Source organism: Anthonomus grandis, chromosome 3, assembly GCF_022605725.1.
Source record: "Anthonomus grandis grandis chromosome 3, icAntGran1.3, whole genome shotgun sequence".
Taxonomy (NCBI): Eukaryota; Metazoa; Arthropoda; class Insecta; order Coleoptera; family Curculionidae; genus Anthonomus; species Anthonomus grandis.
In genome coordinates, this window is record NC_065548.1 from 18,461,043 (window position 1) to 18,478,345 (window position 17,303).

General features: G+C 35.0%; 1 protein-coding gene across 1 annotated transcript; it reads right to left on the reverse strand.

Moving 5' to 3' along the window:
• Window positions 1–7,177: 7,177 nt before the first annotated feature.
• Window positions 7,178–13,638, reverse strand: LOC126734529 (protein MIX23). Its single transcript, XM_050438204.1, has 3 exons — window positions 13,459–13,638; window positions 13,118–13,384; window positions 7,178–7,462 (listed from the first exon to the last, which is right to left on the reverse strand). Exons 1-3 carry the CDS (start codon window positions 13,501–13,503, stop codon window positions 7,358–7,360), a joined length of 417 nt encoding a protein of 138 aa, XP_050294161.1. The 5' UTR covers window positions 13,504–13,638; the 3' UTR covers window positions 7,178–7,357.
• Window positions 13,639–17,303: the final 3,665 nt, after the last annotated feature.

A 17,303-nucleotide genomic window follows, 5' to 3' on the forward strand; every position in this document is an offset into this window, starting at 1 on the left:
CTTTGCTGTCCGAGCATTTTGATACGACTGTATTGCGGTGTCCGCAGCTTAGGATTTTCTGTCCGCATTTTAATACAGCGAATACTTCGGCCTGGAAGACAGTGGCGTGCTCATCAATCAGCCTCTCCATCGCCTTTAGCATAAAGCTGGTAAGGCTGATAGGTCGGTACGATTTGGGATCTGTAAAATCGCTTTTTCCGGGGTTCGGAATGAAGACGAATTTCACTTGACGCCATAACTACGGGATGTCAAGTGAAATTCGTCTTTTCACTTGACGAAAAAAGCTACGGGGGACGTAGCCCTGAGCAAGGGACGACATGATAGTCTGACTATGTGTGGGGTTAGTACTTCTAACCCGTTTTGCAAAAGGCATGGATATAATCCATCCATGCCCGGAGATTTGAAGGGGGGGAATGTCTTGATTGCCCATTTCACCCTCTCGTAGGTAATTAATTATTTTTCTAGCAGTCTCGAACTCTAAGCGAATCGAAGCCCGAGAACAGCTAGGAGGATCGCGAGATGAGTTGGAGTCTGGGAAGTGAGTGCGCAGTATGACCTCCAGTGACTCCCGCTCATTGGTAGTAAATCCGCCATCTGGAAGTGACAGCGACCCCAATTTAGTTCCAGGTTCCTTGGACAGTACTTATTGCACAGTCGTACTGCGAAGGGTGTGTTTTCCACGTCATCGCAGAACCGCCTCCAGCACTGTCTTTTGGAGTCCCTGAGTGTCTTTTTGTATTACCTTTGAGCTGCGTGGAACGCATCCCAGTCAGTGGCAAGCTTAGTGCGCTCAGCCCTGCGAAGGAACCGACGCGTAGTGTCACGGTGCTTTTCCGTGTTCTTGTTCCACCAGGCATTCTTGGCATTGGCGGGTCTCCGTCTGAGGGGACAGCTGCCCTCGAATGCCGCGACTAACGCACGAGTCAGGTTGACAGTCCCGATCTCTGTGTCGGCCGGAAGTGTGTACCTTGCCGGCATGTCCGCAAGACCACCGACTAGTTCCTCTCGAAAGTGGTCCCAGTCAGTGCACCTTGGATTTCTGTAGACTGGGGTATCGCACCGAGCCTGCTTCTTTAATTCAAAAAGAATGTGCCTGTGGTCCGACATGGTGACCTCAAGGGACCCTCTCCATGAGCTGAAAAGGTTCACAGTACTAGGTCAACAGATAGTAAGGTCAATAATTGATTGACCCCTATTGCAGCAGAAAGTTGGGATACTGCCTCGGTTGAGTAGTTCTAGGCCCTTTAAGCACAGGAAATCAACCAGGGAGCAGCCCCTTGAGTTCTCATCTCCGCATCCCCAAAGGCCGTGATGTGAATTCGAATCGCAGCCCATGAGAAGAGGGAGTCCCAAGTCTTCACAGTATTTGACCACCCCAGTGACGGCCGGGGGGGAGATTCGTGTGCCGCCAGTTGAACCCAGGCCTTTAACAGAGCCCCGGTAAGTCCAGGGCTCCTGTAATAAGGTGACGTCGATATAGAGCTCAGTGAGCCTTTTGCACAGAACAGCGGTGGACGCTCTTCCATGCTATAAATTCGCCTGCAGAAATGTCAGAAATGTTAAAGGCATGCTGTATGGTGTGGGGCTGGCTGACTGCCAGTACGCTTAGTCTTTGGAGCTGGAAGGGCCATCGTCTACGGATTGCCCTAGCCCCTCGGAAGCTGCGGTGTCAGCAGTAGTGGCCTTTTCTAAGTCGGCGGCCGAGGGCCCAGGGGCCACTGTGCATGGTAGTAGCTACCCTGGTGTCATCAGCCGCTTTCTTGCTCTCGATAAGGGAGACAGAGGCCCTGGTGATGCTATAAAATAGCGAACCCTGTCTGTCCCTTATCGTTTTGGCCGATTCCTCATTCACCCTCACCACCAGCCTGAGGTTCTTGTTCTTAGCCTCTTCCTTGCGCTCCCACACTCTCCACTGAGAGCACGGGAGGCCAGGATTTTGAAGCTCCAGAAGCTTCAGGGTGTCCTTGTCAGACTTATGTCTTATACCCGGGATCTTTAAGATGGCCCGGCGTAAGCGGAGCGTGGAGGGATCCACTGTTGTCAGCGTGACCCCCTCCCAAGGGGAAAGACTTGGGAGTGCCCGACGGAGCCACTCCAGACTTTCCTGGTTCGCGGCCGTTAACAGAATGTGGTTCCTGATCAGCCGCGGTAGATAGAATTGCAGTGACTGTGCCTCACTGCCGGACGAAGTCCGCAGTATGGTCTCAGTCACCGAGTCCACGAATTGTATAGCAGCTGTTCGCCAGTGAAACCGACCTCGGGCAAAAAAAAGTATTTTTTTCCCAAATATCTATGCTTTATCTTTGTCGACATACAGCTCACCTCTTTATGACAGTTCAACAGTTTAAAAATGAAACGTACTTACAGATCTAAGCCGAATAAGCATAACACTTTAAAAACAGTATAAAAAATAACGTAGCATTTATTTCTGCACATTTCCTCCAGATCTAAAAAAAAAAGTACCCGCTTTTATTATTTACAATCACAACACTGCTAGAAACTCAGACTCATATCAGCTCACTCAATCTACAAAAAAAAACTGAAAACAAACAAAAACACGACGAAAACTACTAAATTTACGGCTGCCTTGGGAACAATCAACTAAAAAGAAACAATTCTAAAATACACCTCCTCAATATACTCTTCAAGGCATTCTGAGGATCAAAAATGAAATCGGTGCTTATCAATTACCACCAACCGATTGGTTTTAGTCCTGGCAATCGCCAAGATAATTGAGCAACTTATCAACCAGCAAATTTTTAAACATCTAGAGTTCAGCAACATCATTAGCGACCGTCAGTATGGTTTTCGAAAACACAGATCTACTGGCGATTTGTTGGCTTATGTCACGTATGTTTGGAACGAGGGTATCGAGAAATATATGATATTTCAAAGGTATTCCATAGAGTATGGCATGAAAATCTCTTAAACAAACTGCGTATTATGGTTTACCATCAACTTTTGTTGATTGGCTTAGAACCTTCCTCGAGAACATTCGAACGAACCTTCTAAAACATAATTTTGAGGTACTCACCTTACCTATCCTGTTTTATCGATACCATATACGATACATATAGGTATATAAAACAGGATACTCAACAATTGTCTTCTGCACTGGCCCATATCATTCTATCTATAAAGCTAGACACGCAAGATCTACTCGACAGGCACACGCCATTCATGAATATCGAGTGCATCTGCAGCCTACTAATAGAACGTCGCTATATCGGGACTCGTTTTTATGAAGAAGTGCAAATCTGATGGAATCAACTCTCAAAGCACGTTTTTCCCGAACACTAGAATTTGCAGAACTTATATTACTTAATATCCACAGATACCTTCGCGCTACTCGAGTACCATAGGGTTTGTCCTTTTGCGTGTGTATATATGTGTTCGGTGCCGTAAAGTATTACCAAACGTCAGCATTGTATAAATTGCATAATTGTTGGAATCGTAAACATAAAAGATATCTGCCTTTGCTGCCCAGAAGAAAACGTTGAACAATATATATGTCGGCATAAACTCACTTTCACTTTCAGACATTATGATTTATTTCTATTAAATAAATTCACAAGAAAGAACAAATTAAATTTAATAAACAAATCCGTAATGAGCAGAACGAATTCACAAGCCCATTCTCCGAACGCCTCGATCGTACCAACCAAAACTACACTTGTCGTGTTCTTCTCTCAGGTCAAAAATGCCGGGCTTGTGACTACGTTTGCATAAAAAAAGGGATTTATGCATTACTTATTCAAAATTCTTAAACTTCTTATAACTAGATGCGTTAAATTAATAAAACAAAGTAAATACTATAATTCTACCGACACGGCTATCCTGACTTACACACGTCCTCGGGTGATCCTAGAATGAAGAGATTCTGTTATATTACATCAACTTTAGCATCAACAGGTGCATTCGAATAATGAAGTCAAGAAGTATATAGCTCGAAATCAACAATAAAAATATATAGTAGACGTATGAGGAAGTTATCAGGCCCAAATTATAAAAATACACAAGGCTCTTGCTGTATACCACAGCGATTACATGCTCGTTTTAGCTCTAGAGCAACACTATCACCATCGGGTGACCAGGTCCCCGCCACAACTTGTACCGCACATCGCACCATGATCACACATTGTGCATTTGCGACTTCAGCACAACGTATGTGGTGCAACCACTAGCCCTGATTTACTTCTGCCATTACTCTACATTTCCAATTACGTCAACTATCTTAGGAGAACCCTTCAACTCATTATTCTCATCCTCAATATCATCACACATATCTAATTCCACGGGAACTTGACTTCCCGGTATACTTCTTAAATTATCAAATCTAACCTTCTAATCTAACCTTCTCATAAATTGATACTTTTTTCATGTTTTCCGAAGCACGGTCTCGAGCTCCCTGAATATCTATTATAACTTCATCATCATTATTAACAGATACTAACCCTAGCGGACGTGCCACCCTAATTCTAATAGACTAAACTAAGTAACGCGATTGGTCGTGCAATTCAATGCCAGCTGGACCTCGCCAATAGCATCTTGCCATGATCTTTGCCTACTTTCTACTGCGGTTAACATATTTTTCAAAGTACTCATGACACGTTCAACTTGACCATTTGCCCGACATGAACCCGTAGCTATTAAGTGTAAAGCTATATTTTATAAGCTATATCTACATACAGAATTCACGAAAATCTTTACTTGCAAAGCACCTTCCTTGATCACAAATTAAACGAGATGGATTGCCAAATAATGAAATAATCGATTTCAATGCTTTAAGACAACTAATAGTATCGATATTAAAAGTACGATACAAGGACACAAACTTTGTAAAAGCATCGATCATAACTATAATATACTCCTTGCGGTCGCTTTTTCCACTTAATTTCCCTGTTATATCAACGTGAATGGTATGCCAAGGTATGCTGATTTTTGGAATAGGATGAAGTTCGGCTTGAATTTTACCTGAATAAGATTTTGACAATTTACAAGTAATGCAATTATCAACGAACTTACGAACATATTTTGACATTCCCTCAAACCAGTAATAATCATAGAGCTTATCCAGTGTTTTATCATACCCCAAATGCATAACAGATTCGTGAACTTGATTTATTATCGACCACCCAAAAGCGCGAGGAACCACAGGTAAGCTCCGAGTTCTACCATTTCTTTGGAATTTTCGATACAGGGTACCTGCTCGTGACTCATATGTTTTAACGATATCATCTGGAAGTTCATTTTCAAGAAGTTTTTTCATGATAGTCGAAGATCTCATCATCACGTCGTTGCTCAGCAAGAAGCCAATCGCTAGAAATGTCTGCAAGGTTTACATGCTTTTCTTCTATTTTATTTGGACAAGTTTTTGATTTAGGAGTTTATAAATTTCGGGACTAAAATTCTTATATATAATATAATATATAAATTTCTTATAACTAGATGCGTTAAATTAATAAAACAAAGTAAATACTATAATTCTACCGACATATACATATGTTGTCAACTCAGGAGAATCAACCCTATTAACACAGTCTAACATTGAAATCTATATACTTTGCTATTAAGTACTTATTATTTTTTGGAAATACACAATATCCGCTAGTTTCTCCTCCTGTTTTCGAGACTTAATATTTTAAAATGAATTTATCTTCTATGTTGTCAGTAACTATATTTAAATTTTGCTGGCAAGGTGTACCTTTTAAAAATTGCATTTGATCTTTCAATTCTATCTTTATAAGTAGAGAAAACAGACTCTATATAATTGAGACGAAATTTAATCCTCTAGTCTATAGACAAATGTATAATTGAGAGACATTTTTCAAATACCTAGATTGTCTATTAATAAATTCGAGCATTTGTAAGCATTTTGGAACCAATTAATTAACATGTTTATCAAATAACAAGTTATCATCAAAAAATCTATCAAGGACTCTCACTTCCTGCACTTTTTTTTATAATTAAGTTAATGATAAAGTAATTATAATTAATTTTGTTTCTAGTTCTTATAAAAGAGATACAATAGCATTTATCTAGATTTATTAGAAGTCTAATAAGTTTACAATAAAAATATTTTCAAGGCGTGTGAAAATATCTTCTTTTATTAAGTTAATCAGTTTATAAGCTAAGAATAAAAATAAAAATTATAATAAACGAAAATTTGAAACTATATTTAGAGGGAAGTAATAGACTAAATGTCCTCATCTGTTTTCATCTACATGCAACTTCAGGAAAGTGAAGAGCTGGAATTCCGAAGGTGTCTAGGAATTATGGAGTGGTTCAAAACGTCCCTTATGGGTCTCATCATCCAAATATCTATAGCCGGCAAGAGCCATTGAATTTACTCAATATAGCCAACTAATTATGTTTTTCTTCCATTTTACTAATAAATTTGAAGATTTTTATTGGACACTTATAAAACTAAAAGCTATCATATATTTATTTTTTTTAATACTCTTACAAAGGTAGTTGCATATTTTGCCTTTTAACCTGAAGAAATTTTAAAATACACTTAATTTTACACGCTAAAAGATACCTAATTAATCGACTTAATAAGTTTCTGGACATATAAAACAAATCCAAATAAGACTTAGCATTTGTATGCTTTAACTAGAAATTCTTTTTCATCAATCTCAGAGGGTTATACTCAAAACATGTTTTTTTGTTTTTAACAAATAGACCCTAAAATAAACCATTGTTTAAATCATATTTTGTGTGAATTATAAACACGATAATAATTGAGAATGTTTGATCTATTATTCTGCTAAATAATATTTAAGTCCGAATCTGGACTATACTATCGCAATCACCGACCGATCCGTTGTTATGAGTACATTATACTCTGGAAACTATCTCTGCACATCAGCCAACAAAAAATACTTTTCTTATCATAATATTGTCTAGTCCATTCAAAACTACCTAAGCGGTTCGGCAACATGTATTTAAAACAACTGGTTAAAACAAAACAACCCTGATCAATCTATTACCCTTACATTTTTTCACTAAATTGCTTCGGATCCTAGAATACTGCATCATATTCCATTTTTAATCTGGCAAGGGCATAATAATATAATGTTAAACATATTTTTCTAACAGTTAAGAGTAGTCTCTAGATAATCCAAAGCCAAAAGAATTAATCTTAAGAATATTCATCACTCTACAATCAAACACCCAAGAAAACTAGTTTATTTAATTACAAAAATGCCAGTCAATAAAGAATACATATACATATATGTTATTCATTTTAACAATTTATTTTAAAACCACTATTATAAATTGAACATATATATAAATCTTTTTTACCATATACATTATTGTTTCACTACAGCTCAATCTAAAAGATTATTAAGTATCATGATGGAGGCTTGAAGTATTTTCTGCACTTATCATTGAACACTTTAAGGGACCTCTCCTTGATCAAATCCTCTACTGAGAGTTCAACTTGTAACATCCTCAACTAAAACAATAATAACTCATAAACATTTAAAAAGATTTAATTATATGACAATGCTTGTTCATTAAAATCCAGGGGATATTAAGAAGTAAACTTCCAGTCTTAACTTTTTTTTTTAAACAACTTTTGGATTGTAAATTATATCATAAACTGTTAGGTATGTAATTATGCATAATAGTGGCAGCTTTTAGATAGTAACTAATAAGATAACTAGTTAAAATAAAAGTACTTATTCATAACCAAATAAAACAAAACACAAATTCAAACAAAGTTTATGTACAAACTTATACTTTTATCCCATTCCATTTTGTTGTATATTTCAATGATTTAAGAAAACAAAAAAATATTTGTTTTTTTATCATAATAAGGCATGATATATAATTATAATACATATGTACAAAAACATCTTTATTCCTAAATTCAATTAACTGGATTTTTAACTATCTGCATAAATTTAGAGAATTAGTCTGGTTAATTGAGTTTGCCTTCTTATTTTTTACTAACATGAATTTTGACCTATTTCATGCCAACCATTTTTTTGACTTATTATAGGGTGGTTTAGCTAGTAAGCGGGCCCCCACTAATAGTCGGCCACTTAAGTGGTTTTTTAATAATAACTTAAGTTTGCCGATAAATAAAAACAGAACTCTTCTTTACCAAACAATTTCTATCCTTCTTTGACCTTAAAAAGTCAAAACGCTCCCTCTTGTATCAAGTTTTAGAATTATAATTCCCGCCAAAAATTCCCGTGTTTACGAGTTCAGCTCCCTTACCGGTTATTGAAACTAGTGGGAGTTGCAAGGTCAGAGTTTAAAAATTGTATTTTATTCATTTGTGAGTGTTTAGAAGCTGTTTTAATACTATAAAGGTAAGTGCAGACTTTAAAACATCTTATTTTTTATGCAAAAAGCACATTTTATATTTTTTTGAGGTTATTTTAAGGTGGCCGAGTATTGGAATAATAACTGGTCCATATCCATATCCCGTGGCGGCCGACGACTAGCGCTAAACCCTTTTTCTATTTTTCTCTTTTTTGTTTTTATGGAAATTAGTATACATTTTTCTTTGTTGGCTATGTTTAGATTAATCTCAAGTGATATATTGCACTAGTAGTCGGCCGGGGTTAAATTAAGGTACAAAAAAGGTATTATATAACACTTTAATTTGTTGGCCGACTACTAGAAGAGTATCTAAATAAAGGTTTTGCTAGTAGTCGGCCACCAACATTTTTTTCAGTTTTTCTTCCCATTTTATACTAAAAATTGCCTTTTTTGCTATTCCAGACCATGCCTAATCACCCAAAGAGAAAGATACACGCTTACTCAGAGGAAAGCCTAAAAAAAGCAGTGGATGCAGTAAAAAATGGCGCTAAAATAAGGCAAGCATCCCGTGAATATGGAGTTCCGCGGGCAACAGAACCGGACCGGATTAAGGGACGCGTTGCTGAGAAAACTAGGAAGATGGGACCCGACCCCTATTTATCTGTAGAAAATGAGAAACAAATAGTTGACTGGTTAATTCAGTTGGCTAAGTATGGCTTTCCTCTTAAAAAGCAGGAACTTCTTGATACTGTGCAAAAAACAGTTCTCGAAGAAAACATCAAGACTCCATTTAAAGATGGCAGGCCAGGGCAAAGATGGTACTCAACATTTCTTCAAAGGTATCCTCAAATTTCGGCCCGAGCTGCTGAGTCAATCGATAAATCACGGGCAAAATTAACTGAAGAATATATCAAATCCTGGTTTCTTAAGTTAGAAGAATTTTTGGAAAGTATTGGTGCTGCTAATATTTTATCTTCTGCATCAAGAATTTTTAACGCGGATGAGAGCGGGTTTAGTTTATGTCCAAAAACTGGTAGGGTGCTTGGACCAAAAGGGTTCAAAAATTTGTACGAAGTAAAAAGGAGGAATGAGAAAGAAAACCTTACTGTCCTTGTGACTATCTCTGCGGATGGCCGTATTTGTCCTGTGTGCGTAGTTTATCCCTATAAAAAGCCTCCAAGAGCTATTGTGGAAAGTTTGCCGGATGACTGGATTCTCGGCAAATCGGAATCTGGGTGGATGAGATCCGAGGTATTCATTGATTACGTAAAAAATGGACTTAATGAATGGTTGTCAAATGAAAAAATCAAAAACCTATTTTATTTCTCGTAGATGAACATCGATCTCACATGTCAATCGAACTGAGCAAATTTTGTGACGATAACGATATTATATTATATTCATTACCCCCAAATGCAACCCATTAATGCATTTAATGCAGCCAGCCGATGTCGCAGTATTTAAACCCTTAAAAGAATACTGGCGGCAAGCTATAAGACATTGGCAAAATGAAAATGTAAACAAATGTTTAACTAAGTTTGATTTTGCACCAGTTTTTAAAATTGCTGTGGAAAACCCAAATCTACCTGAACATATAAGAAAAGGATTTCGGCGCTGTGGACTATTTCCTTTTGACTGTAATGCCGTAGATTATACCAAATGTGTTCAGAACGCTTTAGAAAATATCCAGCCGACTGATCCAGAGATTAATACAACACAAATTTTATCTTCCTAGACTGCTTACAAAGTTTTAAGCAGTCTAAAAAATGAAATGGTCCACAAGGCTAATGATATAGATTTATTAGTACAGGATTTAAAAATGTATGAGAAGAAAAAGTTTGATGTAGACAATAATTTGAACGAAAATGAAATTGATTATTATGAAGTTAATGCTGATGGAACCCTGTCATTAGTTAGAACAAATAAAATTAATATTATAAGCGTTGATATTATTCTGCAATCAGAAGTCGAACAAGCTCAAATAATATTTGAAGATCCCTGTGAAGATAATAGACCAAATTATGACAGCATAAATGATATTGAAAATGTTTCTGTTTTGGATATTCAGGAGACAGAGAAAGGTGGAAATATAGAAAAACCTATAATTATTGAAGTAGAAGATACTATCGAACCAAATACAACAATATTAACTGAAATTAGTGCAATAGAAAAAGACAATGAGACAATTAGCTTTAACAAAAAATCCAATATTGAAACAATTCAGGATGTATCTGTTGATCAAAATAATTATACTAAAGATGTAAAAGAGGAAACTGATAAAGTTTTAAAAAGTATTGACGCCGTCAGCGAGAAAACAAAAACGTTATCTACAAGTACAATTAATAAATATTAATAATTGGAAATTCCAAAGCCAATAGACATAGAGAAAAAACCATAAGTGCAAAAGCTGGACCTTCAACAAGTGCAATATCATCAAAGGCTTGGAGAGATTATTATATTGCCAAAGATAACGAAAGATAGAGAAAGAAAACATAAGAAAAAGAAAAAGAGAAGAAATAGAAAAACGAAAATTGGAAAAAGTGACAAAAAATACAAAGAAGGTAAAGTCAAAAGATGAAAATGGGAAACAGAAAAATTTAATTAAAAGAAAAGTCAAATGTGCACTCTGTTTGGATGAACTAGTAAGCGATGCGGAAGAAGAAGGGGAGAAGAATGTAGGATGTGATAATTGCCCTAGGTGGTTTCATCTTAATTGTACCAAACTGTCTGGGGAGAAATACGATTTGGTGACTGATATGGATTTTTTTTGTGATTTTTGTGATGAATTGTTTCTAATAATTTTGTTATTAATTTTTTACCCGATTAGTCAAAAGTAATTCTCATGATTAATTTTTTTTTCACATAAGAACCTTCCTATTTCTATATAAGAATTCTACTTGTTTTTTTTTTAATTAGCATTTTATTTGTTTTTGTTTTATTTAAATTTATATCAAATATAAATTTATAATACTTATTTTATTTTATTTGTTTTCTATAAAAAATGAGTATAAATATTTTATATTAATTTAAGTTTAATTTTGTATTTGTTTCTCATAAAAATGTTTGTGTTATTGTTCTATTTTTTACGAAAAGCATCTAATTAAAGTGGTTTGGAATTGTTGCACTAATCTTAGAAGTCCGAACTTGAAGTAAATTGCCTTAATTTATAGGCGGCCGACTACTAGAAAAAAGCAGATTTTTAAAATAAACACTTACAACATGATTTCTGCTTATTTACTAATTTAAAATTATCACCCTAAGTTGGAAATCACCTGAGTAATGTATAAATCAAATTGATTGTGATCAAAAACGGCCGATTACTAGCAAAGTCACCCTATATGTGTTTAGGCCTTAATGATAGTAGCATGTAAATTAAGTTGCTGCAAATTGTTTTGTTATATTTTTTTGTTTATCATTGTTTTTTTAAGATATAATTAGGTTTGATAAATGCAGACTGAAGGAATCAGGTTTTCAGATTTGTGATTGGTTGTAAAAACCTTTGGGTGTTGATCCGCTCAATAAATATTCAAATTTTTAATTCAAAAAACTTTCTCACATAGTCTAGCTCAATCCAATCCCTGGAACTGGTAGAAAACATAACTTTGTCTTAGATGGTGTATTAATATGTAAGTGTCAATAATTTACATTTAGTGGCTTTTATATGAAAGAATTTTGAAGATATCTATCTATAGACAACTATCTACACAATCAAACTAATACAAAACACTTTTGTGGTGTTTACACATAATATGAGCTGTTCAGCAGAAAAGTGGTCTAACTCCCTTAAAGTAGAAATTTAGAAAATTGATATTTTGCATCTGGATGAATTAAAAAATCACAGTAACATATTCTTTACTTTTTTGTACATATTTAATAACCCTGTACTAAAATTTCATATGACATAATTACATTTTTGCTGCCCAATGTCATTCTTCCAGTAAGTTTTTTCAAAAACATAGCGGAAAAGTGTTATAACTTGGAGAGTCATATCACTTTTCCTCATAAAAGTTAACCAAATATCACAAAAGTGATGAACCAAAGAAAAATAATAGCTGTAGTATGTTTACTATGATATCTATTACTGATAAAAGTGTTACTATTACTACAAAAAATATAGAGCTTGAAGAGCAAAACATTACTACTACTTATCTTACATACTAAACTTACAGTAAGGAGAGTAAGAACAAGTTATTAAACAAATTTATTCTTCATCAGAATCAGATAATGGACCACTGTCAACAGCATCTTCTTTTGTCAGTAAGTCCAGGAAGAACTGATGCTGAATCAGGGAATCCACTGAAGAAGTTCTATCATATCTTTTTTCTTAGCTACAGTAACTGATCTACACACTATGTACCATAACACTAAAAAAACTTGACTAAACAAGAAAAAGTGAGTTTAATAGGACCTGGCGCGACATCTGAACAGAGTGGTGCCTTGACTTATACCACTATTCCAGTGAACAAATCCATTATGTTGAGAGGAATAATGTTAGGAAGCTCTTATCTTAGCTAAGTTAAAATTTTGACTTATCCCAGTTTTTATTAATGGTATAACTAAAAAATTAAAAAATACTGACATATACCACTTTTCCCCTGAGCGGCTCATATGTATTTTATACTTGACTATACCTATACATTTGTAGGAATTAGAACAAAAAAGGAAAGTTTTTTTACTGGTTTTGGGATTGAGTGTTGTGTTGGGACTAATAATGTAACAGAATGTACTCTACCTATTACTATCCAGGCTTTAAAAATTCATTTTGTAAAGCCTTTACTATCTACCTCTTGGATTTGAAAATTATGTAATCCTCTATTAATAATATAAAATTATGCACCTTGGTTTGTTCACCCCTAAGAAGTTTTGATAATTGGATATCATCAGACTTTTTCTCTCTTTCATTCTTTAGTCTCTGAACATTACTACTAGTATAAGAAATGCAATTTTTGATATAGTTTTCCCGCTTAATGTGTCCCTCTTGAATTTGCTCATAAATTGACTTGCAGGCAGTTGATTCATCTGCATGAAACGAAGTGGTAGGAACTGTTGAATTAATTGTGTTCACTATAATATCATCTGCCTTTCGCATTGTTTTCAGGGTTTCCTAAAATAGCCAGAAAATTAAAAATAAATATTTGGAATGCCAAGTTTAGGTAAAGTTTTTTTTCAGTAAAATACCTGAAATTCACTAAAATCGGGGCATTCCATGACAGCCGCTGACATTATTGTTAGTGCTAAATTACATGCAAAAAGAAAAAACGCGTTACGTTAAGTATTATTTAAAAAATTCTAAAATCTCAAAAATATGAACAAAAGATAACATAACCTACAAAATTGCCCGGGTCATCGATTTTGCGGCGTGCACACCCAAGTGTCAAACGTCAAAAATAAATGAGGGAGTGACTAAAGTTTTATGTTTAAGGGCTGTTCACCTGAAGCAATTTAAAAAAGGCATAGAGCGGATTTTTCCGAAGTCAAGAAATACATATCTTTAGACAAATGTAAAACCATATCACAGACGATATAATAACGAGGCATATATATGGTATGGATATGACCCGACGAATATGAAACAAAGAACACGAAAACTCTAGAAGAATTTAAAAAAAAAATCAATTTTGTTTTCGTATAAGAATTTTTTAAACAAAAAGATACTCTACCTCCTGTAACGAGACTCGAAGACGTGCCTCACTCCTAAAATATTAAATAAGTACCGGGAATGATTGATAGTAGCTCATTAGTATTAGAATCATATTACAGCTCGGCAAAATTCTACACGAGATATCTTTCGTTTTCTTCTTCGAACGTCATCCAACCAAGTGGCTTTAATGGTGCGTGATACTGCATTTCTGAAAATCTTCATAGATGTTTGTCCGAATGATCGACGCAAATCCCTCAGTTATGAGTTCTGCCGTCTATCCTCGATGAAAAGTCGGAGGAGCTCGTATCGCTACTCCCACGAGCCGGATATATTGAAGCTTTTATTCTTTGATAGTTGTCAGCGGTTCTTTATCTTTACCTATTCTCCTTTGTACTTCCTCGTTGATTATCCTGTCTACCCGGGATATACGCAGTATACGGCGATACAAGTACATCTTAAAGGCGTAAATGTGGTTGGTTGGAAAAATGTCCAGGTCTCGGAGCCATAGAATAGCAATGGAAAGATATAATAGCCCAATGTATGTAGGCAGAGCTGTAGAGACGGGGGTTCCAAGATAATTAGCAGACGGCACTTGTTCCATAGCCTTGTTGCTAATTTTAAGGATCGTTCGTCTTGGTGCCTTAGAGAATACAACCACCTTGGTCTTAGCAACGTTTATGCGTAGACCATACTATGTGCTTCATTCAACGATGAAATCCTTAATATTCTGGAGATGTGGGAGGCTGTGGGCGATTACGACCGTATTGTCGGTGAATCGTATTATATTTATAAAGATGCTGTTGCTTTTATTGCCCTCTTTTACATTTTCCAGTGCTATTGAGGAGATGTGTTCTGTCCACACCCCTATTTAACACGCCTTCTGATTTCTGTTTTTTGGGATGTTATACCCTCTAACCTAATCTCTGCAGTTTGATGCTAATACAGCTTCGTGATGATGTTCAGATGTCCCGCATAGATTCCGGTGTACTTTAAGATCTCAATGAACTGCTGGTGCGAGATACAATCGAAAGCGGTAGCCAATAAAATAGGCGTATATACCAACATTCAGATCTCTGTATCGCTGTAGGAAAACGTTGAGAGAGAAGAGAGCCTCGTGGGTGCCCACATAGTTCTCCAATCCAAGGGATTTAAGAACAGTGTGACAGGACGTGATATAAGGCTTATTATTCGGTGGTCGTCGGATCGAGAAGCTTTGGTCTGTTGGTATTTTCCCAGTTTAATATATGTATTGAGTTGAACAACGACGTGAAAAAATCTATTTAGGCCTCTATAATCTGCACCGACGATTAATTTCAGTGTTAATATTGCGTGAATATTGTCTAGTCATCTTTCCGCAGTTTTATAGCACGTCTCACTTCTTCTGTCGTGATAACAGGGCTCAACTCGTTCATATCATAATAGTCTTTAGGTAGTTGGTGGGGTAAGGTAATTTGTCAATGACGAGGTCCTCATCAAACAACATGTATTTTTCATTTCTTATTGATTAATGGCAATAATTAAAATACTTTTTAATATTAGTGTTACGTGTTAATTCTAATATTAGAAACCAATGCTTATTTTAGTGAGGAGAAAGTTAAAATTATTCTAAAAAAATTGAAGCATAACAAATACACCAATAGAAAAGTGAAATTAGTTAATAACCAAAAAAATATAGGGTCTCGGGAATACTCTATAAATAGGAATGCAAAACAATGGTGCGACTTGTTGATACGCGTTTCGGCTTATTGGTTTCTTTCCACTAAACCAGAAAACCAAATAAAAGAAAAAAGAAAATATAGAACAATTTTTATTTAACTCTCTATAACAACTTTTTTTTAAATGCTCATTGACTCGTGTAAAATTTGCATCACCCAGGTAGCTTATTTTTGCTTAATGTAAATATTCAATTTTTTTTCCAAAACTGGAGATATTAGACCTAAATATAAAAATTTATCATTCGTTCCTGGTTGTCATACTTTGCATATTTTTTTTTTTTTCGTTTAATTCCATAATTGGTTTGACCTAGAGAAGCCAATTAGCAGAACCTGTATCTGTATATTTTGGTAACGATGAAGCGGTACAAGTAACTGATTTAGAATAATTTTATGCCAAACCAGAAATAAATATCAGAATGTAGGGATAAGTACGAGAGTAATCAAAAGTAATGTTTACGGGATACAATGTAACTAATCGTAGTTGTCGTAGTCTTGACACTGGTTTGAACAGTTTCCTATAATTCATCTTAAGTCAAATATGTGGGTGGGAATTTTTGTGGTGCTGTTTTTTCGGCTCCGAATGTAAGATAGGGATATATTTCGAGATTTTTTGACAAACAAGGTTTTTAACAATTGAAGGCAGGAATCACTAATGAAGCATAAGACAATATCTTAATCAGATATATATCGATCGCTGGGTTGGGATAAAGTTTCATTATTAAATGGCCAGATAGATTAACTGCTTTATAACCCTTACATTTTTCCCAAGCAACAAAATTTTCTGAAAACAGTGTTGGACATAACTCAAACAAGGTAGGATAGGTACATAAAAAAGCCATAAAACTTTAAATTAATGCTAGCTAATAATACCTGAAATTTTAGAGAAGATCAGACGTTTTTGTAGCAGAACTTTTTAGTAGCATTATTTTTGAATCGAAGTAATCTATACATTCAATCTGGTTTAAACTTTAAAGAAACTAATATTTATTTGAAGCTATCATTTCCTTAGGAAGTTCAAAATAGCTACTTCTAACATTTTCCAGAATTTTAGGAAGCTATTATTTATATAGGAATATTATTCATCACTTCAAGCTTGTCATTTAAAAAAAAACTTTTAAATAACTTATCACTTGAACTCTCTTCCCTTTTTACGAGTTTTTTAAGAGTAATTTTATTTCATGGTATGGGCGCACTATTTTAATATATGTCTTTCTCAAAAATAAAATTGATGATGTGTGATCTAAGAAAATCAATATAACACATTATATGTCAAATATTAGTGGCGTGGAAGATTTTGAACTTGAAATTGTTTTTTTTTTTTTTTAATGAAGAAGTATTAAGAATGATAAACGAAGACCGTCAACTCTTCGATACTATTAGAAATAGAAAAACAGCTTACCTCGGCCTTGTTATTCACAATAAAAAATACCATTTCTCATAATTTTGTATGGAAGAAAAGATTGAAGGCAGAAGAGAAATTGGGCAAAAGAAGATGTCATGGCTTCAACATATAAGATAAGTGTCACCATTTTTAAATTTAATAACTTTTTGAGTATCTTCCAGGTTTGAAATTGGTTTTTTAAAAAGGAAATTGTAAGGTTTATTACACAAAAAAGATCCAAAGTTCTTCATTGACTATAATTTACATTAATAAATTATTTTTCCTG